This window comes from Dipodomys merriami, unplaced genomic scaffold (genome assembly GCF_024711535.1).
Source record: "Dipodomys merriami isolate MVZ:Mamm:240054 unplaced genomic scaffold, mDipMer1.0.p SCAF_1, whole genome shotgun sequence".
NCBI lineage: Eukaryota > Metazoa > Chordata > Mammalia > Rodentia > Heteromyidae > Dipodomys > Dipodomys merriami.
Window position 1 is genome coordinate 130726234 of NW_027202270.1, and position 27660 is coordinate 130753893.

A 27660-nucleotide genomic window follows, 5' to 3' on the forward strand; every position below is an offset into this window, starting at 1 on the left:
TGAGCCATGCATCCAGATCAACTTTTTTTTTTCCAATGTGGCTATTAAGTTGTCCTAGCACTATTTGTTGAAAAGATTATTTATTAGCATACACAAGTTAGGAGGTTCATTAAGGCACTTCTATTCTTGTATTCAATGAATTATCTGTCTTATCACCTGTATTACTCTCCCTTGCCCCTTTTCTAAAAAATGTCAACAAGTTCCATTGTTCTGTTTCCATACATGCAAGCCTTCTATTTTCCCATATTCATTCTCACTCACCCTCCTTGTTAGCTTAATTCCATCCAGCTAATAGAGTACTCACCTCCCCTAACAGAGCTTGTTTTTCTTTCCCTACCTCCAGACTCCTATTGATTAACAGCTTTTTTTGAGGTTCTTTATTGTTTTTATATATAGTTGCAATGTATTTTCTCCCCTCTCACTTTTCCTTTTAAGTAGACCCTTGGTTAGACTCATTTCTCCCTATCGCCTTTGTAATGTATGCTTTGCATGTACATGTTGATAAATATATCAGTTTGAATGAGTTAACAACAACAATTGTATGATGCTTTACAATTTCTAGAGTGGCTTTTCATTTATCTTGCCAAAGATTATTAGATAGTGAGGTTCCTGGATTGTGGAGTCACAGATCAGGAATTCCTCAGGGCCCAAGCTGGCACAGTCTTAAAGAATAACAGTCTACTAAGAAAAAAAGCTCAGGTATAGAGTTTGCTGTGCCTTTGGTTGGGAAGAGTCTCAATCTGATCTGACCTTATTTTCAAAAAATTAAACCCCTTTCCCCAAATCTGACACTTTGAACCTCTTGATCTGGGTAATTAGTAATCAGGATTAGGCTGTGTAGGAACTAATGGTTCTATGTTGCAAGGAGAGATTCAAATTCAGCTCTGCTTGTCTTTCCAAACTGCTTATAAATGGTCTTGATGGGACTTTGTCTTCCAACCTTTAGAGGGCAATACAGTAATCTAAATCTGAGGAAATTGCACTGACTTCTGCTGCCCACCTGCCCTCGTGCTCAGAGACACCTAAGTTGTACTTCCCTAGTTTCATTCTTGGACTTTCCTTGCCAGAGAAATGCCGAGTCTTCATTTATGTCAATCACTTTTTGTTGTAAAAGTAAAGAGGACAGGAAAACTGGCTGTTTAATCAGATCCAGAAAGGCTAGGCAAAAAGTGAGACCTTATTCTTTTTTTAAATGGGGGTGGTTGGACTGGAGGTGTGGCTCAAGTAGAAGAGTACCAATAGCTTTATGAGTAAGATCTGTCTTTTATCCTTCATCACACTAACATTTAGCTTTATGAAAAGTATTTAGTAGATGTTTAATATGAATGATTGAGAAATGAAGGGGAATTTGTGTTGTTTTTTTTTTTCTTTTTTTCTTTTATTGTGAAAATACCGTACAGAGGGGTTATAATTACATGGGCAAGGTAATGAGTACATTTCTTATCAGGCATTGTTGCCTCCTCCTTTGTTTCCCCTTCCCATCCCTTCCCATCTCCCACCTCCTCACCACCCAACCCCCCTCCCCCGGCTAAAGTTGTAAAAATAAATCATTTAAATAGGGATACAGGTGGAGCCATTGAAATAATGAGATGTGCAAGTTGTTATATCGAAAAACGAACTTTACAACTGTGTTGGGTTTTGAGACATGATTAATTTTTAGGATGCAGAGAAATGGTAGAAGGGCATTATCATGTACGTACATACCACTAATGAATGAATCTATTCCCTCATCTGCCAAATAATTACAATATCTTGCATCCTTCTTGTAGGGATTTAAGATGATCTTAATAAAGTTTCTTAGCAGTCTGCACATACAAAACTGTATCATGATAGGTTAATGGTATGGCTGTAGTTGAGTACTATCAAGCTGCTCAAAACCCTGTCCAATCATAACAATGAAAAAACAGAAATAACAACAGGGCGTAGTGGTGCACACCTGCATTTCTATACTTGGGAAGCTAAGACAGAAGGATAATGAATTCTAGGCCAGCCTGGGCTCTATAGCAAGACAAGACCCTTTCTCCAATGAACAAATTAGGTATCATGATAAATACTGGATATTTTACTTGGCCTTAGTTGGCTGTTGCATACAGCTGATAAATACTACAGAAATTTGCAGTTACTGTTAAAAATATAATGAAATCAAGTCTTCTGGTCATAGTCTTAAGGTTTCTTGTCATAACTGATTCATTGGAGAATTAAATGCTATGTTATTTTGCTTGATTTGGTTGTGAATTGTAGAATGATTCTTCCACTGAATTTTGTTCTTTACATTCTCTGACTCAAAGGGCATATGAAATTTTTATCTGGACTTAAAAGGCAGGGAGGACACACAATTGACAGCATGCTCTGTCCTCCTTATGAAATTTCATCCTTTCAATTAGACAGAAGTCTCTGTGAAGGGCTCATTGGGGTCCAGGAATCTTTGGTCTAGAGGACATTTAGAGGAGAAAAAATATATTTAATATATTTATTATATATATATTTAACATATAGATCGATAGATAGATCGATAGATAGATAGATAGATAGATAGATAGATAGATAGATAGATAGATAGATAGATAGATAGATAGATCAGTTGTGGGGCTTGAACTCAGGGCCTGGGTTCTGTCCCTGAGCCTCTTCGTACTCAAGGCTATCGCTCTACCACTTGAGCCACAGTACCATTTCTGGTTTTTGAGTAGTTAATTGGAGATAAGAGTCTCATGAAGACTTTTCCGGGCTGATTTTGAACCCACCATCCTCAGATTTCAGCCTCCTGAGTAGCTAGAATTACAGGTGTGAGCCACCAGTGCCTGGCTAGAGAAAAATTTTATAGGAACAAAATTTGTGTTGAGCGGTCAGCTATTTTTTATTTTCTGTTTTCTGTATTTTTAAAAATTTTTTGTATGTGGGGAGAGTTGCTACATGACATTGAACTCACTAGTACATATTAAGTACAACCCTTTGCCTTTCTAAAGCTAAAAAAGTGTGTCTCAGAAAAGCTGGTTTTCTAAAAACACTAAAAGATTATGTTTGAAAGGCTGCCTCTTCTGTTTTTGCTTCAGTAATGTTAATAAATAATTGTAGCCTTTGAGCACTTATTTAAGCCCTTAATTGTTCATTTAATTTTAAGACAGCTTTGTGAAGTCGTAGTGGTATTTGTTCTCTACAAAGGAGCAATTAGCAGTATAGTGAGAAACAGTAGTTCACCCAAGCAAGTTCCTAAGAATGACAGAACAAGACTTTGAAACTACCTGTACTCTACTTCAGAGTCTTTGCTTTAGCTAAAAGGCTGTAGCTACTCTTTCTGTTGCATAAGCATGTCTATTTCATTACTCTCATACCAAGGTGGGATGCTTGGTAAAGCCTCATGAGCTGTTTCAGTGAGGTTGAAACTAGTTTGTTACCTGACCTTTTTCCTCTTCCTCTCCCTAGTTACGGTGTATTGCTTTGGGAGCTGTTGACTGGTGAGGTACCGTTCCGAGGCATTGATGGCTTAGCTGTGGCATATGGAGTGGCAATGAATAAACTTGCCCTTCCTATTCCTTCTACATGCCCAGAACCTTTTGCCAAACTCATGGAAGGTAAGTCACCCTTAGCTTGAAATAACTGGAGAAAAAAAAATTTTTTTTGCCAGTTCTAAGGCTTGAACTCTGGCCTGTATGTGTCCTTGTGCTTTTTCAAAGCTCTACCACTTGAGCCACAGCTCTGCTTCCAGCGTGCGCACGTACGCACGCGTGCGTGCGTGTGTGTGTGTGTGTGTGTGTGTGTGTGTGTGTGTGTGTGTGTGTGTGTGTGTGTGTGTGTGTGTGTGTGTGTGTGTGTGTGTGTGTGTGTGTGTGTGTGTGTGTGTGTGTGTGTGTGTGTGTGTGTGTGTGTGTAATAAGAGATAGGAATTTCATGGACTTTCCTGCCTGGGCTAGCTTTAAACTATGAACTGTGATCCTTAGATCTTGGCCTCCTAAGAAGCTAAGTTTATAGGCATGAGCCACTGGTACCCCAGTAAGATTTATCTTTTTATAGTACTTGGCAAATGTTGATCCATTTCATGAGATCAGTCAAAGGAAGGGGAGAATTTTTTTTTTTTTTTGGTCAGTCATGGAGCTTGAACTTTGGGCCTGGGCGCTGTCCCTGAGCTCTTCAGCTCAAGGCTAGCACTCTACCAGTTTGAGCCACAGCGCTACTTCTGGTTTTCTGGTGGTTAATGGGAGATATGAGTCGCATGGACTTTCCTGCCTGGGCTGGCTTCGAAACATGATCCTGAGATCTCAGCCTCCTGAGTAGCTAGGATTACAGGTGAGCCACTGGCACCTGGCTGAGATAGAAGTTTTAGTTACCCAGGAAAGAGCCCTGCATCAGTTGGAAGACTTATTAAAAACAGTGGCAAAGTGGGCTGGGAACGTGGCTTAGTGGTAGAGTACTTGTCTAGCATGCATAAAGCCCTGGGTTTGATACTTCAGTACCACATAAACAGAAAAGGCAAAAAGTGGTGCTATGGCTCAAGTGGTAGAGCGCTAGCCTTGAGCAAAAGAAGAGCAGGGACAGTGCCCAGGCCCAGAGTTCAAGCCCCATGACTGAAAAAAAAAAAAAAAGGTGGCAACACCTTGCTAAGACAGGTCCCCTTTGCTATCTCCCACAGCAATAGAAAATTTAGTAACTGGAACCAGCTACTTCACTGACTTACAACCTAAGGAAGTATAGTAGGTTTATTTCAAGACCTCTGAGTGTTTTACATGTAAAAATGAAGAACATTTAAGAAGAAAGAATATCTGAAGTCATCTAGTCTTTTATAAGAGAGAAATACAAATCTGAGCAAGTTTAAGAGGATAAGTAGTAAGGCACTCAGAAGACAGAGACAGCAGGATCCAAGTTCAAGGCCAGGCAAGGCTTATATAGCAAGACCCTGTCTGGGAGGTGAGAGGAAGTTGCCTTCCCATTAGTTAGTGACTGGGCAGAGATTAAACAAAATTCGCTTTTCCTGACTCCAACTTGCTTGCCTTTATCTTTGTCTTTTCTTCCTTCCACCAGGTGGGAGAAATGCAGTGAATGAATTTATGGGAAATTAAGGCCCAGCCTGCAGTTAGCTATTTTTGAGCCTTGTATTGTGTAGAAACATGGCAAATTGTGATAGTAGTACTTGATAAAATAAAAAAACTGTTTGGATGGGGAACTGCTGATTTTCACTATAATATGGTTGTGATGTTAGGTAAAAGTCTACTTCCCGAGTCCTGCTTGTGATTATTTAGATTCTCCTCTCTGTTTCTAGAAGAAGAAATTGAATGATAGTTTCCTGGTAAGTTAAGCAATCTATGTTTGTAAGTTAAGTAAATCTATGTTTGCCTCTTGTCCATTTGTGCCTTCTGTTCCTCTTGTGGGCCATTCAGACTGCTGGAATCCTGATCCCCATTCACGACCATCTTTCACAAGTATCCTGGACCAGCTAACTACCATAGAGGAGTCTGGTTTCTTTGAAATGCCCAAGGACTCCTTCCACTGCCTGCAGGATGACTGGAAACATGAGATTCAGGAGATGTTTGACCAACTCAGAGCCAAAGAAAAGGTAAAAAAGAGAAAAAAGATATATCGAGTTAGTGGACCTTTTCAACTGGGGATCTCTAGTTTTAAGTCTGCACAGCCACCTTGATCCTGATGTGATCTTGAATCCTGGTGCAATCATTTTCCTGTTTGGTATCTACTTATTTGTGTAAGCCAAAGAAAGAGTACTGTTGGAAAGCTACCACTGGGGTATCTCATCCTTTCATTTGGAAAATGAGAGGATTCTGGAAAGTTTCTTGGTTCTACAGTGGATTTCTAGAGGGAAGTTGACTTCATATAGAGATACTTAAATGTTGACAATAGCTGTCAGAAAATCCTGCCATTATCTTTTGATATCAGAGTCAGAAATAGGATAAGAACCAGAAGTATCATGGATCTGAAATTGTGTGGCATTTTTCATGTCTTTATGGAAAGGGTTATGAATTGAGACTATTGATGGAATGATCATAAGAAAACTACTACTGTTCCAGATAAAAGAACTCCCAGAGTGGCTGGCTTTTTATAGGCTTGCTAAATTATTGACTCTTGGCTCTTTTTCTGATTGATAAAATTATAATATAATAATAAATTATATAAGCTAGTGAAAAAAATTATAATTAGATTTAATCAGTAAGTAGTTAATAATTACCCTGTTCCCTTGTCCATGGTTCACTTCCTGTGGTTTTAATCACCCTTCACAAACATTATATGGAAAATTTCAAAAGTAGTAAGTCAAATTGCATTGCATTTTGAGAAGTATGATAAGATCTTTTTCTATCTCACCTGCAAATCAATCACACCACCTCTGATGGTGTGTTCTAGGAAGAAACGCTCCTATGTGTGGTTTAAAGCACCCTTTGAGAGTCTTGGAAAAGAAGAAACCCAAAGATGAGGGGGCACTACTATTCCAGGAAGTGAAACTCATTCTGAAAACATCTGATGTTTGTAGAGCATGTGCTGTACTCTGTAATAATTGGTGTGAATTGTGTTAATAAGATACTTCTTGTTTATTATTCTATTAACCCTTCGTTACTTGTGTGTCTACTTGACTCCCCCAGCCTCTGGCCTGTGACATTTACTTCTCCTTTTTTTTTTTTTTTTTTTTGCCAGTCCTGGAGCTTGAACTCAGGGCCTAGGCATTGTACCTGAGCTGCTTTTGCTCAAGCATAGCACTCTGCCACTTGAACCACAGCACCACTTCTGGATTTTTCTGTTTATGTGGTACTGAGGAATCGAACCCAGGGCTTCATGCATGCTAGGCAAGCACTCTACTACTAAGCCACATTCCCAACCCATTAACTTCTCTTGCTGAGTCCTTTGTATGGTTGTCCTGAAGCTTCCTCTCCCCATACTCAGGATGGTCAGATGTTCACTTGCCCACTTAACTGTTGAGCCCCTTCTCTCCACTGGACAGCTCAGGCTCTATCCCAGATTACCTCTACACAGAGCATTTCAGTCTTTCCTCTGCTGGTTCTACCCACTTACAGGAGCTCCGCACTTGGGAAGAGGAGTTGACACGGGCTGCGCTCCAGCAAAAGAACCAAGAAGAGTTGCTGCGGCGTCGAGAACAGGAGCTGGCTGAGCGGGAGATTGATATTCTGGAACGGGAACTCAACATCATCATCCACCAGCTGTGCCAGGAGAAGCCCCGGGTGAAGAAACGCAAGGGCAAGTTCAGGAAGAGCCGGCTGAAGCTCAAGGATGGCAACCGAATCAGCCTTCCTTCTGGTCAGTGGCCAGCAACGGGCATTAGAAGCAGGATCAAGACCCAGTGTGGCAGGAGGGTTTGTGGGAGTCATGGCTCAGCTTAGAAACTCAAGTTCCTGAGTCAAAATAATGCCTGTTGAAACGGGCCATTCTTTTCAATAAAGAACTGGCTTGCTAAAATATGGCCTTACTTGAAGGGGGGAACCATTGGATGAGAGTGAAGGCAGAAATTAAAGTGAAGACAGACTTGCAAGGCCCAGGCACTTTGAAATGTGGCAGCTCACCCACAACATCTCACTATAGGCAAGATGGGAAAGGGTGGGTGGCAGGAATTCATATATATATATATGTATATGTGTATATATATATATATATATATATACACATATATATAACATATATATATATATATATATATACATGATACACAAGGATTTGGCTCTGCAAAACAAGTCATCTTGAGGCTTATTTAAATAATTTTGTAAATGCAGTTGAGATTAGACTTCATTATGAGAATTTAAGTCAGTGTGAGCCAGTGTCTCACACCTGTAATCCTAGATACTCAGAAAACTAGATCTGAGGATCACGGTTCAAAGCCAGCTTGGGTAGGAAAGTCTGTAAGACTCTTCTCTCCAATTAACCACCAGAAAACTGGAAGTGGTGCTGTGGTTCAAATGGTATAGTGCTCGCCTTAAGTTGAAGAGCTCAAGGACAGCGCCCAGGCCCAGAGTTCAAGCCCCACAACCAACAAAAAACAACAACAAAAACAAACAAAAAAACCCACTTTAATTCTAGCACTGAGGAGACTGGCAGGAAGATTGATTTCAAGGCCAGCCTTGGAGAACATAGTAATACCACTCCTCCTCCCCAAAAGAAAAAAAGCCAAAATAAATTTACATTGTAAGGCTTATAAATAGCCTTTCAGAAGTGATCTGGTTCAGTCTTGGGGAAAATGAAAAGAAATATGAAGCTGTAAATTATAATATTTTTGGTATATAATGTACCTATAGAGGGAGTTAGGTGCTCAAGTTTCTTTATATAGATAAAAATGTTCTTTGTGTTCTGATTCCTTAAGGCTCCAGGAAGCAAGCTTATTAGAAGTGTGAGGAACAGGGCAGTTGTGGATGATTTTAAGCCTTAACAATGGCGGCTTGGGCACAGACAAAGGAATTCATTCAGTGCAATTGAGAAAATGTGCTCTTGAGACTGACTTACTGGTTTTACTGCTTTTTTTTCTTTTTCTTTTCAGATGCATGGTGTCTTTAAGTACCTCTTATTATCTAGCCTAGGCCAGGATATCACTAGCTGGGGATGCAGGCGTAAAAGCTATAGTCTCCAGTTGTAGGGAGATCTAAATACAAACAAACAGATGTTTATTATACCTCTTTGATATATGAGCAGATTGGACTCAGAAATTCAGAGCTGAAAGTGTCACATTCTTGTTTTTTTCTTTTTCTTTTTTTTTCTGGTCTTGGGGCTTGAACTCTGGGCCCAGGCGCTGTCCTTGCGCTCTTCAGCTCAAGGCGAGCACTCTACTGCTTGAGCCACAGTGCCACTTCTGTCACATTCTTTAAGCTGTACCATAACTGCCTTTTGAATATGTTAAAACGGGGGCCACTTGCCCCATCTCTCTGGGATCCCACTGTGGGCCACTTCTCAATATTCGACCCTCTTACAATTAGTGAGAAGCATCAGGCGCCCTGCAAAGAAGGCATGTTCTGGGATTATATGCCAAAAACTTTAAATTACACATCTTAAAATAATGAACAAGATCTCATGAGCTAAAAGATGTTCTCCATATATATATAATCCTTCCACCTTGTATACATTAAACAGGGAGCTTTTTGAAGACTATCTAATGACATTCACTCAGCCAATGAATTTTGCGTCATTTCATATGATTATCTTGCCATGTCCCTTTGGGAGAAAGAGATAAGTCTCAAAGACATTACCAGCTATACAGCTTTCAGAAAATGGTGGCCTATCCTTCAGGCCTGCCAGGAGACCTCAGATTTAGTAAATGAATTCAATAATGGGATGGTTCTAATACATACAATTACATTTCTTTTCCCCTAGCAGATTTTCAGCACAAGTTCACGGTGCAGGCCTCCCCCACCATGGATAAAAGGAAGAGTCTTATCAGCAGCCGCTCCAGCCCTCCTGCAAGCCCCACCATCATTCCTCGCCTTCGAGCCATCCAGTGTGAGACAGTTTCCCAAATTATTTGGGGCCAGAACAACCAGGAGACTCTGTCCCCTGCTCTACCCAGTCATTGACTTGCTCCGTCCATAACTTCTGCCTGCTCTCCTCAGCAGTCTATATATATACACACATGTATACAAACTCTTAGCCTTCCCTCCTGTCTCTTTGTATTTTCATTGCTATCTCCTCCATACTTTACTCTTTTTTTTCTTTTTATGTGGTGTGTGTGTGTGTGTGTGTGTGTTTATGCTAGTACAAAGGTTTGAACTCAGCACTTTGTGCTTGCTTTGTTTTCCTGCTCATAGCTGGCACTCTACCATGTTTCCAGCTTGGCTTTTTGCTGATTAATTGACTTTTCTGCCCTAGTGTGCTTTGAATCATGATCCTACAGATCTCAGCCTCCTAAGTAGCTAGGACTTTTTGGCTTACCTTTCACTCTTGATCAGATATTAGTGCAGCTGTTTGTTGGTACTGAAAGGTCTCTAGTGAATTACAGAGTTAATTTGGAAACTTTTATATAATGCAACTACAGGTTGGTACCCTGGCCTGGGGATTCACTCAGTGTCTGCCCTGTTTGTCTTTTTGCCCATGCTTCCCAAGTAGGAACTTCTCTAAAGAAAATCTTTAAAAAATGCCAGATAATTTCTATAATAGGTCAGTTTTATTTTTACTATACTATTGTCCTTTAAAAACGTATTTATATATAACTATAAAGGTATATGTATATATGTATGTGTATGTATACCTTTATACAGTTAGAAGGTAGAATTCATTTTAAAATCCTGTATTTCTGAACCTCCTTGAAAAATTAGGTCAATGAGTTCCCTTTTCCTGTGTCTACAGTTGGCTGGAGCTGACAGCCATGTCTTTGTATACTCCATAATTTACCTCTGTCCTCTCAGCTCTGTCTTTGGTGACTAGCTCACTTCCCTTATTTGTGGTATGAACCTGGTCCCTGAAGATTTTGGGCTTTAACTCTTGCTCTAAGGTATCAATGTCATAAGGCTGTTCCTTCTCTCTTAGCTGCTAGTTCCCTAGGCTTATTTCTCTTTCTCCTCTTCCTGACTTCTCTATATTCCTGAACTCATTGTTTTCCTTTCTATCCCAAAGTTCATTTTTTTCCATGTTTTCTTATCCCTTGTCTTTTTTTAAATTTTCTCCCCTAACAACTTCTTCATTTTCCCACCATCCAGTTCCACCCATTAGAACATGTTCATTAGTCAGATCTGTTTAGAACTTTAGGGTCTAGCTAGCCTAAATTCCAGCTTTACATTAGACTTGTGAAAATTTCTGACTTTTTTTTTTCATGCTATAAGAGAGCTAAATATTTGGTGCTGAGGACTCCATTATTCTTCTGGAAGGGTACACTTGGGCACAGAGTTTTTGATGAGGTCTAATTTCTGTGTGTGTGTATGCAAGCCTGTGTGTGCATGCAAGCAGCCATCTGCATGTGCCTGCATATGTCTGCCTGCTGTGATAGATGCTAGTTTTAGAGGATCCTCTTGTCCATCTTCTGTATCTTATCCAATCTTTGTTGTTTGTAGTAACACCAGGCGAAAGCAGCAAAACCTGGGGCCGGAGCTCTGTCATTCCAAAAGAAGAAGGGGAAGAGGAGGAAAAGAGGGCCCCAAAGAAGAAGGGACGGACATGGGGGCCAGGGACCCTCGGGCAGAAGGAGCTTACCTCAGGAGATGAAGGGTGAGAGCCAAGTGATGTGAAATTCTCTCACTTAGAGGTGGGCAAATAGTTTTAAAATATGACAGGAACTATCTTGTTTCATTGCTTTCTGAGAAATTACGGCCTTCCTCGTCTTCACAACAGCTTCCTAAACTCAGTTTCCCCAGACTTTCTAGGACAAGAATTGTGTCATCCACAGAGCTAGAAAATCAGTATTTTAGTCTTTCTGATCCATACAGTAATAAAGAGGTACAAAAACAGTGGTAGGCTTTGGGTAATATGCAATGAAAGAGCATGTCTGTATTCCAGTTAGATCTCATGAAAAGAAGTGGTAAGTAGAGTTTAGTCCACCAGTAGTTTAGTCCACCAGCAGTGTGCTCTTCCCAGAGTAGCAGGTAGCCTAATCATTAAAGAAATGCAGGAAATTCTGCCTTAGTGTTTCACTTACATCATGCTTACTCTTCCCCTTAAAACACCCATTCAGAGAAAAGACAAGAGCAAGCAGGGGTTAATAAGAAGCTTATCCTGAAACAGGGACAGGCAGAGAACTGAATGTCCACAGTGTCGTGGAGTATACGTGTAGGGCTACTTGAAGATCTTTCAGGCCTCACCTTATCACCCATGGACACGTGTGAGAGCTCCTCTGGGAAGAGCTCAGGGATACTCACTGTGGGCATAAAGCCTACGGAGGCAGTTTTCCCTCTGTATCTGTGTTTTTCACAGGCGAGGAATTTGTGGCCTAGTAGTGAAGAGCTTAGATGCTTACCTGAGACTGATTGGACATGAGTCCCAGCTCCACTGCACCTACTTGTGTGAGCATGTGTTTTCTCATCCCAAGAATATGGATAATACTAGTACCCAGCTCATATGGACAACATGAGCATTAGCTAAGTCCATCTTTGTGAAGTGCATAGATTAGTGGGCTTGTGCCAACTATGTATAATTATTAGTTGTGATGATTTTCCCTCCCTCTCTTTCATACCCAAAGCATAGAAATTATGGCTTATATATGATTTTATTCTTGGTGTTAAACTCTAATTTCCTGACTTTTCTAAGTGTGAGGACAACTCTTCATCCTTGTTTTTTCTTTTTCTTTTTGCTGGTTGTGGGGCTTGAACATGGGCATTGTCCTCAATGTGTTCAAGGCTAGTGCTCTACCACTTGAGCCACAGTTCCACTTCCAGCTTTTTGCTGATTGAGATAAGAATCTTAAAGACTTTCCTATCCAGGCTGGCTTCAAACCACAATCCTCAGGTCTCAGCCTCCTGAGTAGCTACTATTACAAGCATGAACCACTGGCACCTTTTCACCTTTTTTAGTGACTTTCCAAAGACTTTCTAAGGTTGACCATTAGGCTTATGGGTGCCCTGAACCTGTAACTGGCCTATGTCAGATGTAAAAATAATAGTTTGGTTCAAAAGGACTGACTGTAAAGCCAATCTTCAAAAATAACTAGATACCTTTGAAGAGAGAAATTTTAAATTTAGGCATGTAGAACAAACTATGCAATGTATGAATTCAGCAATTGACTCCTTTGGGAAAAGCAAATTGTTCTCCTCTACCAAGAAAGAACTTTCCAGTCTGTCACACTGGGCTAGAGTAGAGTATGAAAAACTTAGTCACCCTGAATCCTTGCTATTTCCAAGATTTATTTTTTTTTTTTGGGTCGGTCGTGGGGCTTGAACTCTGGGCTTGGGCGCTACCCCTGCGCTCTTCAGCTCAAGGTGAGCGCTCTACTGCTTGAGCCACAGAGCCACTTCCGGTTTTCTAGTGGTTTATTGGAGATGAGAGTCTCATGGACTTTCCTGCCCCGACTGGCTTTGAACCGCGATCTTCAGATCTCAGCCTCCTGAGTAGCTAGTATTACAGGTGTAGCCACCGGCACCCAGCTATTTCCAAGATTATTGTAATGGCAGAGAGTGTTAACCATGCTGAAGATCAAGTAGTTTCTTTGGCTCTGATTCATTTAAACATAGTTTTTGTCTTGGTAGAAAATTAACTTTTTTTCACACTGGTAAATATTAACTTTGAACATTTCTTCTTTCCCACATAAACTTCCTTTGTTGTAAATTTCTGAAGCAATTAAAAAATACTGCCTTAAATTATACTTCTTGGTTCCTATTAAAGAGCTGAAAGTACTTTCTATACAGTACAATACAGTCTTGAGTAAATATCTTACTGGTGTCGATTTTTTTTTTCCTTTGTTTGGTACAGGTCCTAGGGCTTGAACTCAGGTCCTTGGAACTGGCCCTGAGCTTTTCTGATAAAGGCTTATGCTCTACCACTTGAGCCACAGTTCCACTTCCAGCTCTTTTAGTAGTTAATTGGAGATGAGAATGTCATGGACTTTCCTGCCCACGCTGGCTTTGAATCATGATCCTTAGATTCCAGCTTCCTGAGTAGCTAGGATTATAGGAATAAGCCAGCTTCGCCCAACTATCAAAACTTTTTAAGTGCCTCTACATGATAATGTTTCTAATTTTAGTGTCTGTTGACTTGAAAAAATATATGTAAGTAGCATAAAGCTATCTTGAATTTTGTAATAGTATGTGAATTCTCATCTTTCTCCTTTTAACCAGCAGTAGATATCCATAAGAAATACACACATTTGTCTATAGACATATGGCTTAGGTATCTGTGGGTATCTGCAGTTAACTTCATTACTGTCCAGGAACATTTGTCTTGATGGAGAGAGTCTGGACCCAAGGCAGCTCAAGCAGAGCCATCTTGTTGAGTTCTTTCCTGGTGTGGGCTTGCTGACTGGACAAGGGGAGGGTATTTGGCCACGTATTTCAAGCCTAGTCTTACGTGTTCGATGTGGGAAAGGCTAAGTCTGCCTTGCCAGCTTCTGATTTTCTTTATTCATTGAAGATCCCCTCAGAAACGGGAAAAAGCTAATGGCTTAAGTACTCCATCAGAATCTCCACATTTCCACTTGGGGTGAGTCCAGCTTCTACTCACCAGCTATTGTGGTTGGTAATAATCACCTTTTCATTTCATTCCTCTCATATTCCCATAGAATTAAGCCTCATCACTATAGGGGCTAAGCTTTTTCTTTTCTTTTCTTTTCTTTTTTGAGGTCAATACCAACCACCATGCACATTGGGAAAATTCCTGTGTTGATCTATCACTTCCCTAGCCACTTCAATTGTTGAGATACTTCTGGCACCCTTAGTTTTAGGGGAAAAGAACTGGTCATTTGTCCTTTAGTCTTAAGCACTATTTTTGATTTTGCTAATCTTTCATATGCTTAGATCTAGAGGAACTGAGATAAGAGCTGGAAGTGACATTATAAAGCTTTCAGTTAGGGATCTCCAAGTGTAGGTTTAGCAGCATGCCTCTCTCTGGCTCTGTAATTTTATTTATTTATTTATTTTATTTGTTAGTTGTGGGGCTTAAACTTGGCTTGGACACTGTCCCTGAGCTTCTTTTATTTATTTATTTTTTTAATTTGTCAGTTGTGGGGCTTGAACTTGGCCTGGACACTGTCCCTGAGCTTCGCTCAAGGCTGGTGCTCTACCACTTTGAGCCTTAGCACCACTTCCAGTTTTCTAGTGGTTAATTAGAGGTCGGAGTCTCATGGACTTTACTGCCTGGGCTGGCCTTGAACTGCAATCCTCAGATCTATGTCTCCTGAGTAGCTAGGATTACAGATGTGAGCCACCTTTGCCCCGCTTAGCTCTATATTTTTGTTGAAACTAGCAGAGGTTGGAATATGAAGCAGAGTTTTGAGGTCAAGGAGAAAGCTAGTCTTTCTGAATCCCTTAGGTAGCCTGGATCACTAGAGAGGGCTTTCATTGAGCATGTATTTAACACTGAAAATAGAGCCATCTCTTATTATAATCCTGAATCTCTGTAACACACAGATGTCTCAATGCTCCTTTTTACTGCCCTTTAGGAAAGAGGCTAGGACTCTCTGACCTCTTGATACCCCTTTGTATCAGAGGGTGGTGCAGGACCCAGTCTCTATCCTTGGGGAGTTACCGGCTTGCCAAATGAGTTGATTGCAGGGATTTGAAAGTGAGCTGCTGTCCTTTTTTTTTTTACCATGCGTAGATAAACAAGGACCATGTACAATGTAATGTCCTATTCACATAGGTCTGTCCCAAAGAGCACTTGGTTGGTGCAACTTTGTTGATTGATTGTTGTTTGGATTTTTTTTTAAGTGGATGACTTTGAAAATTACCTCAGCAGGCCAAACAGAAGCATGGAAGGAGAATTTGAGACATTGTATGAATGGAGTGGCCCAGCCCATGTCTATTGATTCATCTGCTCCATGCTTAGTTTGCATTGCAGTACTTCTGATGTCATGAATATTGTTTTATTCAGTGTCTGTGATTTGCTTGCCTCTCCCTTAAGAATGGCTCATGCAAGATCCCTACCAGCTGGGCAGTGCATATTGTTTCTGTCTGCTTTCTTACCTGTCCACCACATTTTGCGCAGGGAGCATGTGAGGGCTGGGTTGTACAGCTGTTTTGCTTCCCGTAGAGCATGTGCATTTCTGTTTGTGAAACAAGCAAGCTCAGTAAGCGTTGTTGCCTATAGGATTGTTGGGATAGCTAGAATAAGAAAAGTAGTTTGTTGTGACAGTCTCCTCATTTCCTCTTTTCAGCCTCAAGTCCCTGGTAGATGGATACAAACAGTGGTCATCCAGTGCCCCAAACTTGGGGAAGGGCCCACGGAGCAGCCCGGCCCTGCCAGCATTTACCAGCCTTATGGAGATGGGTAAGCATTGCTCTTACCTTGATTGTCTTGATTGTCTCCCTGTTCTCTCAAGGCTTTCTGGTCAGTCTTCCAGAACTGTTTAAGGACCCCTGGGGTCATGCAGTTTGTTTGATCTTTTACCTGATTCCCAGCCTACAATTCTGTCTCTCTCCTTAGTCTGTTTTCTCATTTCATTGAATCTTTTTAAATCACAGTTGCTTTCTACCTGGAGTTTACCCCAGGGGCCAGTAGTAATCTTCTTAGGGCTATATAAAAGGATTAGACCTTGAATCAGACATTTTTTTTCCTGAGTCTGTCTTCATATATTAATTTGGGGAGTTACAAAGTGGAGGATGGTTAGAGAAAATAATGCATCCTTCCAGGAAGCTTTCCAGTGTTGCCCTCCAATTACTGAATGATGGGAAATTATTTCAAAATCGATCTCTCTCTCTCTCTCTCTCTCTCTCTCTCTCTCTCTCTCTCTCTCTCTCCTTTTTCTACTTCCTTTTATCCCTCCCTCCCCTTTCTCCCTCTATCCCTCCCTCCTTTCTTTTCCTCGTTCCCTCTTTCTCTTCCTCCATCTCTCTCTCATACTCACTTTTTTCTCTTCCTCTCTGTCAGATAATATTGTTATCTCTACATTTCCATTACAATAGGTTAGTCCATAGAGTAGATTGGCCTTCACCCATGTAGAGGATATTAATCCTTGATAAAGACCAGCCTTAAGTTACTAGGCTATCATTCTAGAGATCCAAACGCCCTTCTAATTTTAAGGTACAAAATATAGGACTGTTTTCTAGTCAATTTCTAGAAACTAATATTAAGGGTTCCTGTGGTACAAAGAGTATAGCTCAGTGTTAGAGTTCTTGCCTAGTAAACATGAGATCCTGGGTTCAGTCCCCAATATTATACAAAAAAGGAAGAAGTAGCAAATTAGCGTATTCTCTTTTCTGTAAATAGGAAAATGGGCTCCAGAATGAAGATTGATTTCCCTGTGTTGGTCACATCTGAGTTGAGAGGAGGGAGAGATGCAGCCCTATTGGTTCAGTGTCCAATTACATGTCCTTCCTGTTAGGCTATTGGAACTTTGCATCCCCGACATTGAGTCAGGTCACCTGGGTCTGAGGAAAAAGGACCAGATTCTTACTCTTGCTTTTTTGTTCTATTTTCCATCCATTCTTTACTTCACAGAGGATGAGGATAGTGAAGCTCCAAAGAGTGGAGAGAGTCATCTACAGCATTCACCCAACCAGTCCTACCTCTGTATCCCATTTCCTCGTGGAGAGGATGGGGATGGCCCCTCCAGTGATGGAGTCCATGAAGAGCCCACCCCAGTCAACTCGGCCACCAGTACCCCTCAACTGACGCCAACCAACAGCCTCAAGCGTAGTGGTACCCACCACCGCCGCTGTGAGGTGGCTCTGCTCGGCTGCGGGGCTGTTCTGGCAGCCACAGGCCTAGGCTTTGACTTGCTAGAAGCGGGGAAGTGCCAGCTGCTTCCCCCAGAGGAGCCTGAGCCACCAGCTCGGGAAGAGAAGAAGAGGCGTGAGGGTCTTTTCCAGAGGGCCAGCCGACCTCGTCGGAGCACCAGCCCCCCTTCTCGAAAGCTCTTCAAGAAAGAAGAACCCATGCTGTTGCTAGGTGACCCCTCCGCCTCCCTGACATTGCTCTCCCTGTCCTCTATCTCCGAGTGCAATTCCACACGCTCCCTATTGCGCTCTGACAGTGATGAGATTGTGGTATATGAGATGCCAGTCAGCCCTGTCGAGGCCCCACCCCTGGCCCCATGCACCCGCAACCCCCTTGTCAATGTTCGTGTGGAGCGCTTCAAGCGAGACCCCAACCAATCCCTGACCCCCACCCACGTCACCCTCACTGCCCCCGCACAGCCAAGTGGTCACCGACGGACTCCTTCTGATGGCGCCCTTAAGCCATCAGCTCTCCAAGCCAGCAGGAGTCCCTCCAGCAATGGGTTGGCCCCCAGCCCTGGAGCAGGTGAGTTCCTCTTCTCTCTTTGTGGCTCCCAGGGAGCCAGAATGTGTTAAACACTTCCTACTTCTGTATGTAAGTCCTGTTCCTCATCTTGCTCAGCCGAGCATGACAAACTGATCTTGTCTCAGGGACATAGCCCAGGCTGGCAGACGTCTCCCTGTTCTGGACCCCAGCGGGGGTCTTCCCTGAGATTAAAAGGAGACAGGCAAGTTCTAGGAAGCACAAGACCTGTGTCTAGTGGTATCCAGGATAAGACATTGCTTTCATGAATCAGGCTTCTGGTTATTTCCTGAGATGTTGGCAGCTCCTAGGAAGTAAGTAATCTGCCCTGCACCTAGAAGAGGTGCTTTCCCACAGAGCAGGACCCTTGCTTTCCATTATTATATTGGTTCAGACATACTCAGAAAGTAACCTTCTGTTCATTCTTCTTGCTCTGACTCACACCACCTCTTCAGACCTGGTGAGGTGACCAGGCACATTATATCCATGCGTACACTTTTGCCTTATGCATCTGACACCAGAGACTCTGGGGAGTACATCATCTGATCCTACGACTGCCACCATTCCTAGCTCTACAAACCTGAGTCTGAGTCGGAAGCAGTCCCTAGTCCAGTGGGAGAAGGGATTTAAGTGCCAGTGGCAATTGTCTTCTGTCATTCACTTGACCTCTCCCCCTATATATTTGTTTATTATACTCTGGTATATAACCTCTCTGGGAACAGACTCTGTATTCCTCACTTTTAAACTTACGCTACTTGGCTCTGTTTCTGTCACTTGGTGATAATGGATGAACACTGAATGACTGGCATTCCTTGTCATAGGTCAGCAAACTATTTGGGAAAGGACAAGAAGATGAATAATTAGGTTTTGTGGGTCAGTTTCTCTTGTAAATATTGAACTATACTGCTTTCGTTAGAAAGCAGCTGTTCTGTGCATCCATAGTATATTCCCAAAAGTTTATTTACAAACTCAGTGTCCAGCTTCTGTGGGTCAGTATCCGTCTTACTTGTCAGGTATCAATATCAGACCTGGAACTATGGTGCCATCATGGAATGCTTCTCCTTTTGTCTCCTTGACCAGGAATGTTGAAAACCCCTAGTCCCAGCCGAGACCCAGGTGAATTTCCCCGTCTCCCTGACCCCAATGTGGTCTTTCCACCAACTCCACGGCGTTGGAACACACAGCAAGACTCTGCACTGGAGAGGCCTAAGACTCTGGAGTTTCTGCCTCGGCCACGTCCTTCTGCCAACCGGCAACGGCTGGACCCTTGGTGGTTTGTGTCCCCCAGCCATGCCCGCAGCGCCTCCCCAGCCAACAGCTCTAGCACGGAGACACCTAGCAACCTGGACTCCTGCTTTGCTAGCAGCAGCAGCACTGTGGAGGAACGGCCTGGACTTCCAGCCCTGCTCCCATTCCAGGCAGGGGCTCTGCCCTCCACTGAACGGACGCTTCTGGACCTGGATGCAGAGGGGCAGAGTCAGGACAGCACTGTGCCCCTGTGCAGAGCTGAACTGAACACACACAAGCTTAACCCTTATGAGATCCAGCAGGAGTTCTGGTCTTAGTGTGAAAAGGGTCACGGGTGGGCAAAGGGAGGCCAGAGGAGATAGAGGGAGCTGGCTGGCACAGCCCTTTCTCAGAGTTGGGCCCCCTGGCATCCAGCCCTACTTCTTGCACTGATAATGCACTTTGAAGACAGAAGGGATGGAAACGGGGCCACGTCACAAGGTCTCCTGTCCTGCAGGGCCTTCCTACCTATGTCTGGTGGAGGGGCTGTGGCCGTCAGCTCTGGCTGTGTGAGGGAGGGAGGGGTGCATGCATGTCCTCCACCCTCCAGTCTTCCTTGCCTTTAGAGTGACTTGCAGAGTCACTCAGCCAAATATGTCTGCTGCTCCTCCTCAGCCAGAGCTATCCTTGGGTCCCTTTGTTAGCCCTGAATTCCACCTTCTCACACACCAGTATTGGATGTTCTGTGATTGATTTTACTCCTTTTCCACTCTCCCCAACACGTATGAATTGGAGTCTTGTTTAGTGTAAGATATGATCTGTCCTGTGTCCTAAGCCTTTTCATGCCAGCTGGAAGACTGCAGGCAGTGTGTAGTGTGGTGCATCGATGTTGACAGACTTGGCACTACCTATCTGCATTTGCAGGTGCCCTGCCTGTTTATTTGAGCCCACATGTGGTGTAGGAAGCTGGCTCTGAGAGAATGGAAGGGAAAAATGCAGTCAAGTTTCCATGAAGAGAGTAAATGAGTTTCCTGTCCTGTCCTGTCCGTCCTCCTTCCTTTCTTCTTGCCTTCCTTTTTTCCTTCCTTCCTTCCTTCCTTCCTTCCTTCCATCCTTCCTTCCTTCCTTCCTTTCTCTCTGTCTTAATTTCTTTGTGTGAAACTACTCAATGAGGGGCACTTGTTAAAGACCCCTGTTTACCCTCTTGGGGTCAGGACATGGTTACACAAGGTACTGATCCAAACATGCTCACCCCAGGACTAGCTTCTTGAGAAATTCAATCACTGCTATCAGTTCTAAAGTCAGATATAGTTCCCATATTTGTCTCTTCTTGTTATATCTTTATGTGTAATTCCCTCGCCTTGGTCTTCCCACTAATATCTGGAATCAGTGGGCTTCAGGTCGTGTTTTTGGGTAGGAGTCATCTCCACAGCACACCAGAATAGCACAATGGAAGTAGGTACTGGACACTGAGAGTTGGAACTGTGAGGATTCCTTCTCTGTTGGACCATCTATTTTGTAATGCCCTTGAAGTAAAATAGAGCCATTAGTAGTACCTTCTGGAAATAGATGTGATAACAAGATGCTGTTAGTACTCAGCAACTTGTCTACAATAGCTGTGAAGTCAAAAGCACTGGTCACTGACCAAGGCTGCCTTTGTCTCTGTGCACAGGTAGCCTTCGTGTTAGGCTACACACCTTGAGCTGGTGAAAAGGACAACAGAGGCTGATGCTGATTTGTCTGGCATTTGCTTCTCATACTTGAATGTTGAACTTCATCTAATATTTTCTCTCATATTTTCTACACTGTTCACCTTTTCTGAGGCGTCGGTGTTACGTGTGAACCGTGGTCTGTTGTACCTTGTTTGGGAATGTAGTCCTCCAGTCATGCTCCTTTCCTTCTCCCTCCCTTGCAAGACTCTCAGTGTTGTTCCATTGCCTTTGATCATAGAATATTCTGTCGCAAATCAGTCTATTATAAGTTTCTTGCACTTACTGCCTGGATGCCTGATAGAGATAGAAGTGGAGCAGACATAAGTGATGAATTGGTCACTACTCTCTATAACTGTATAGAAGTCTGGTCCTAGGGAGCACTAAAGACCTTGGTCTGCATATTATTCTTTGCTTTATGAGCCAATTTTATGACTGTGGCTCAAGGGCCTTACCAGGTCTCAGATGGGGAGGGGCTATTGGTAGGGTTGTCTGAGGTTTTGTTATTCTATCTTTTCTCTCTTCTTGGTTCATTGAAATCAGAGAATAAGAGATTACTTTTGCCCCCTTGTTTCTACTCTTCTCTAGGAGGGAAAAATCTGACTCCAGTCAGCAGTTCCAGCCAACTCAGTATGCACTCTTACTTGAAGGGGAGAAGGGACTACATTTGGGCCCTTCAGAACCCCTGTCCCTATGCAGGAACACACCCATGTGCCCGTGGACCCTTCAGTGGGTCTCAAGTAGACTTCAGCCTACAACATAATCTATCTACACTAGAGACCTATGCTGGCTTTGGACTTCTCTGGCACAAGGCAGGGTTTGTTTTTTTTTTCCTTTGCTCAGTTTTTACTGTTTGCCATTTTGTTAGGTTGCAGCCATCTTTCTTGGTAAGAGATAGTATAATGGCTATGGTAGAAACTGCATGACAGCTGCCTGCCACTAGGTGAGAGGTTAAGCCCATCTCTCCCTCATCTACCCAGGGGAAAGACAGAGAAGGCCGAGTCTTTGCTAAGGAAATCATTGTACCAAAGATGCAAAAGCAGGATTGTTCTAAAGATGCAGCTGTCAGCATGCATAATGATGTGGTTGCTGTCTCAGTTCCTCCCAGCCTGATAGGCCTTTATCAACCACACTCTAGTGCCGAAGATGGAAGCAGTTTGAGTGGTTTTCTGTCCACTCAGGTTCCCTTGCTTCGAGTTCATGGTCAAGAGCAGGCCCTGAGCTGTGCACAAAGCCACTTGAGCAGCAGTCACCATCATCCCTTCTCTCTTTACTTCCCTTTCCTCAGAGAAGGTCCTGCTTTTAGCAGTGGTTACTGCATGGACGGTGGTGATAGGAACAGGTATAGCTCTCCACCCCATCTCCGGATCCTTCAGCTCCTTACCAATGTGTCTAAACTAGTTTATTTCCTGGATCCTTGGAGATCCAGGCTGCTGGTGGTAGCCGAGTAGATGTCTCACTTTTCTTACTCTATTTCTAAGAGGCTTCAGCGGATGCTCTTAGCATCCTTTGGCATTGCTAGAATCTATTAGTCATAATGATAAGAACAATAACTCACATGTGGACTATTTAGAATAAGGGCTAACTTTTCCTCCTGACCTGTATAGAATGACATCATTGTCCTGCATTTGATACCCTAGCTGGTACAGGTGGGGAAGTGCTTACAGATGAAGATGCCAATGAAGAGAAGTCCAAGGGCTGTTTGGACTGATGATCCTCTAGTTGGGCCACTTGGCTCTGAAACCAAACAACTTGGCTGTTTCCCCATTTGGCTTTATTGTGTGACCTTTGGCTTGTCTCTTAGCCCCTCTCAGATTTCCTTCCTTTAAAAGCCATCCTCATGTTTCCCCTCACTTGAGCAATAGGAGTATGTATCAGAGAAGGTCAGTGAGGCCCTGTGGCTCCCCGCCAGCCCCAAGAGGAAGTTTCCTCCTTCTCTGCAATTTGAATGTGTTGAAGCTGACACTGTGATTCTTCCTGTTTTTGCCTCAGGCAATCTTGCCTTGTTTCATCCTTTAGCCTCTAGAAGAGGAGTGATTTGAAGCTATGACTAATAGCACCAGGCAACGTGGTGAGGCACATGCCCTCTGACCATGTTACATAGCACCTCTCATGACAAACATGGTTTCCTGATTCCTCCTCTTAACCTGGCAGGCCAGCCATCCTCACCGTTTGTGTCTTATAACTCAGGAGGAAATGGGAGATGGCTTGGTGGAGCATCAGAGTGACAGTTTGCTGTCTCTCTTAAGGTCATCACCATGATCAGATTTGATAAGCACCTGGAATCAGGCCAATTTGTAGAAGAATCTCTGGAAAGGGGCCCTGTTGATCCTGGGGCCCTTTTTCTTCAGGCCTTTGTTGCACAGAGACAGGACAACCCTAGAACAACCCTCGGAATCTAGATCTGACTTACCTTCAGTGCTTTTGTCTTTACAGTCCCCATATGGAAGCTTCCTCCCATCCCCATGTAGAGGAGACACCTCCTGAGAATTAACTCATTAAGCCCACCTTTTCGCGTCGTGTTGGAGCTGTGTGAATGCCAGGCAGCAACTCTACCACTGTCAAGCTCTTTTTTTTTTTTTGCAGCAGAGATCAGCAAGTATTGAAAGTTGGATGGCTTTGACAGGAATACCTCAGGGTTGAAATGTCCATCCATTCAGGAACCCTTTGTCCCCTTGTGTTTACTGGAGCCTGTGCCTTTTGAGTCAGGTGTGTGAGGAAAGGGCCTGGCAGGTAGGACAGAAACACTCCCTGCCACTGAAAGTACCTCGAGGAAGGAAAAACAAATTATTGTTTGTATAACACCAGTCTTACCCAGAGGGCTCAGCCAGATTGTGGGCCTAGGGTAGAAATGAGAGCAGCATTGTGGTCCTAGTGAATGAGACACAAGGACCTGGCGATCGAGCTGCCCACTTACTACTAGTAATCTTGGGGAAAAATTCCCACCCCTGACCTGAGAAGCCATGCTAGCATGCCCATCTGAAGCCCCTTCTAACATTAAAATGTAAACTATAAAATACCTGATCCTAGCCAGGTGTGATGGCATGCACCTAGAAACCCAGCTATATCAACAGGCTGAGGCAGGACGGCCCCTGGAGCCCAGGAGTTTGGGCACAGCCTGGTCAACAGAGCAAGACTCCTCCATCTCAGATATCTGCTCTTGAAGCTTCTAGTCCAGCGCTGATAAGCCTCACCTTGCTAAGTTGTTTCCCACCGAAAAAGTGTGTAAATGTATGTGTTGTAGGTCAGAAACAGTCAAATTTATGCCAATTCACACGGCTGAACTTAATTACCACTTGTCCTTCTCATAGGCTTGACCCGAGAATGACTTCTCAGAAAGATAGGGTTATGGTTGGGAACACATTCCCAAATGCCTTTCTTCTTTCATACAAATCAGTGTAATTTTGCACGTCAAAGGAAAACTGAGGAGATATCACTGCCTGGGTCCTCACCACTTCAGCTGCTGGTGTTGGAAGATAGAGGCTGTGCACTGAACTGGTCAGTAAGACTAACAGGTGCCTAACAAGCCTGTCCAGCCCTGGCTTTTGGTTGGTCCTGCAGGTCAAGTGAGTCTCATTGGCTTTTTCAGACTCCTAAGTGTTTCCTGTCCATCTTGATAGGCCCCCTCCCCCTCCATGGTCCATTTCCATGTTTTGAGAGCCACACATTCCTGTAGGCTACTTAGGCCCTGTTGTTGGCTCTTCCGCATTTCTTCCTGAGCTCCAGCTTGTATAACAGGTTCTTCTTGATTCTTCCTGCCTGTGCCTCACCCCCAACCCCCAATCCCTGTACAGAACCTGTTTTGGACATTGAGCTGGAAAGAGAAGAGGCCCGAGGCCCAGCTGGTTACCAGAGCTGGGAGATTTCCCTCATCTTTGTTTCCCTGACTGTCTTCCCTACTGACTGGTCTGACCTGCTCTCCCGTGGACTGATTGGCAGGCCTGGACATAGCAACCTGACATCAGGATAGGTGATTGGAGTAAAACATCATCAGTTTAATGACAGAACTTTTCTCCTGGGACACAAGAGATAGGTATCTCAGAATGAGATGTTCTGACAAGTGAAGGCCTCGTAGATTTGGTGCTACTTGCTTTGCCCTCACTGAAGTCCAAGATCAGGTTTCAAAAGTCACATGTTGAGCTGAGCGCTGGTGGCTCACGCCTGTAATCCTAGCTACTCAGGAGGCTGAGATCTGAGCATCACTGTTCAAAGCCATCCCGGGCAGGAAAGACTATGAGACTCCTATCTCCAATAAACCACCAGAAAACCGGAAGTGGCTCTGTAGCTCAAGTGGTAGAGAGCTCACCTTGAGCTGAAGAGCTGAGGGACAGCATTCAGACCCAGAGTTCAAGCCCCATGACTGACCAAAAAAAAAAAAAAGTCACATGTTGCCCATATTCCTAAAATCCAGATCCTGAGTTGATTTAGTTTTGATACTCTGTCATTAATTTTTCATTAATTTGGATTTTTTTTAAAACGAATACAGTATTGAAATAAGATTTGTCCTTGACTATCTATGTTTCTGATGCCTCTTTCAATTTTATATCCAAGGTATGGGCTTTACCCACCTGCCCCTAGCCCAGGCCCTACTTGCGCCTCAGTCCACAAACAGGCTCAGGCATTGTTGTGGAGAGGTTTTATATTTTTATGTTTTGTTGTTATTGCCTTCCCGCTATTCCTCAGTGAGGAAGCTGTCTCTGGGAGACATTTACATAAGAGTGTTTCTAACTTTGGACATGGAATTTTTTTCTTGGGTGTTTTCTGGCTGCCTTCAAGCCCTGTAAAGCCATTTTCTGGGTACATAATATGTTCAGGAGAGAAGGGGAACAATGACAAGGTTAAAGAGTCACAACTTTAACCTTGGACTTGGTGGCACATAGCTATAATCCTAGCACTTGGGAAACTGAGGCAGGAGGATCACAAGTTAATGAAACTTAATCAGACCATAGTGAAATTGTCTCAAAATAATAACAAAAGTACTCTGACACATCTCTGAATAGACCTCAGTCATTCTCTCACCCAGATCTCAGAAGGGACAAAGAGAAGGGAGGATTCTCCATTCTGTCCAGTATTGAGCACAGTACTCTCTAGCCCAGGGCCCTGCATAGTGAGCCCTTTAAACACCTCCACGAATATCATTTTCACTACTGTTACTACCCATAGTCATCTTTGCTTTCCTTGTCTTGTTTATTCTACCTCTAGATCCACAAGCCACACCCCCTACCGCTCTCTGCTTTACTGCTGTTGGTGAAGTGTGGCGAAGCTCTGGCCTAGATGTAAGGATTCACAAGTTATAAGAAATGATTGTTAAGTCTCTTTCATGTCAGAGGTGCTTTCCTGGGATTTATATGTTTTGTTTTGGTTTTTCTTTTGTGTGTGTGTGTGGGGGGGGGGTTGCTCTTCCTGTAAACAGGCTCAGGGAGTTATATACTTTGATTGGGATCACACAGCTAGGAAGTGAGTAGTGATTTGCCTGGTTCTGAAGTTGACTTTCCTGAGCACATTTCTAGATTAATTGGCCCAGCTTAGGCCCCCCGTGGCTTTGAGATCACTCTTTATCCAGGAGTTGTTTCCCTTGCCTCTCCTGTCATCTGCCTATGTGACTGGACTTCCAACCTCTCCAAAGCTGACAACCTCTCTGCTGCTGTCTGCTTTCTCCACCATTCCCTCGACTTTGTTCTTGAGGGATTTGTGCCTCACAGGGGTGATCACATTAATTCTGTAGCTCTACTTCCAGCCCCAGCAGGCTCTAGGCCTGCCAGTTTTCAGTCCACAGTCATCCCATTACCTCTCCTTATACAGCCTCGCCCCACTTTTCTCACAGTCTCTTAACTTTGTAAGTCTCCGTGGCTCCTGTCTCCCTGGGAAGTCATGCTTTGCCTCTGACACATCGTCATATACCCTTGGTATTCAGCTGTAGCAAACGAGGGAGGTGATAAACTTCTAACCACCTTGGTACCCCTTCATTCCTCATACTGCATGAACCCCCACAACCATACACACACACACTCACACTCACACACATACAGCAGTCTAAGGCTGGTCTTTCAGAGGACATTAAGGAAAGGAACTGGAGATGGGTTTTAGTTCACAGAAATGCTTTCTTTGGGATTTTCCTCTACCTTAGGGCTTTTGAATCTAGATAAAGCGAAAGTTCACTTTTGTGTTTGTTTTGTTCCTCTGTTAGCTTCTAGTCTGTGCCAATGTCTTCTCTGGTGTCTTGACCCTGTGTTCTTAGACTCCCATTTGCTTTGGGACTTAAGTTATTGTATGTTGTTAATATTTAAAGATGGAAAGGTTCTGAAAGAAATTTATCAGGTTCTTTCCTGTGACTTTTTCTTTGCCTTTTTCCCCCTTTCCTTTTGAGGTACTGTAAATCATTAACTAGGGATGCCAAGCAGGCTTGGTTAAATGGCTAAACCTCTTACTGTATTACAGTGTAATGCTGATCTCAGCCTGGTCTCAACACCAGAATACACAGAGACTTGAATAAAACTTGCAATGATTACTCCTGCTTGCCATAGTCCTTTGTAAATTCGTTTTTCCTCCCTTTTCTTTTTATTAAACTAAATATCCCTGTGCCTGAGATGTTCCTGGAGGATTTTTCTAGGGAAGAAAACAATACATAGAGAGAGAGATACCACAGGAATTAGGCAGTGGGTGAGAAGCCTCTGAGGGATTTGGGGAAGATGGGCTGAGCAGCCTGTACAGATGGCCATTTTCTACAGATGACCCCACTAGCAGACCTTCCCACAGGCAAGGTCATAGCAGAGACCAAGGCATTCAACTTTTGAGTCTCATGAGTGTGTGTTGTCTCTGATCCCTACCATTATCCATGGTAGCACTCCAGTGAAAGCTGCAGATGGGGCAAGGAGGACAAGCATAAATGGAGTTGTAGACAGAGTTGAGATTTATGAGCCCA

General features: G+C 43.3%; 1 protein-coding gene across 4 annotated transcripts in view; it reads left to right on the plus strand.

Moving 5' to 3' along the window:
* Map3k9 (mitogen-activated protein kinase kinase kinase 9) overlaps nucleotides 1-27319 on the plus strand; it is a 69029-nt gene extending 41710 nt beyond the window's left edge. The window contains exons 4-12 of one of the 4 annotated variants that reach the window (XM_070031011.1): nucleotides 3421-3569; nucleotides 5370-5545; nucleotides 7008-7248; nucleotides 9304-9429; nucleotides 10974-11127; nucleotides 13978-14046; nucleotides 15719-15831; nucleotides 17002-17805; nucleotides 18883-27319. In XM_070031011.1, coding sequence (XP_069887112.1) covers nucleotides 3421-3569; nucleotides 5370-5545; nucleotides 7008-7248; nucleotides 9304-9429; nucleotides 10974-11127; nucleotides 13978-14046; nucleotides 15719-15831; nucleotides 17002-17805; nucleotides 18883-19367 — 2317 coding nt within the window. In that variant the 3' untranslated portion in view covers nucleotides 19368-27319. The remainder of the gene's footprint in view (nucleotides 1-3420; nucleotides 3570-5369; nucleotides 5546-7007; nucleotides 7249-9303; nucleotides 9430-10973; nucleotides 11128-13977; nucleotides 14047-15718; nucleotides 15832-17001; nucleotides 17806-18882) is intronic. The other 3 variants (XM_070031020.1, XM_070031027.1, XM_070031036.1) reach the window with 3 other exon arrangements.
* The last annotated feature ends 341 nt before the right edge of the window (nucleotides 27320-27660 follow it).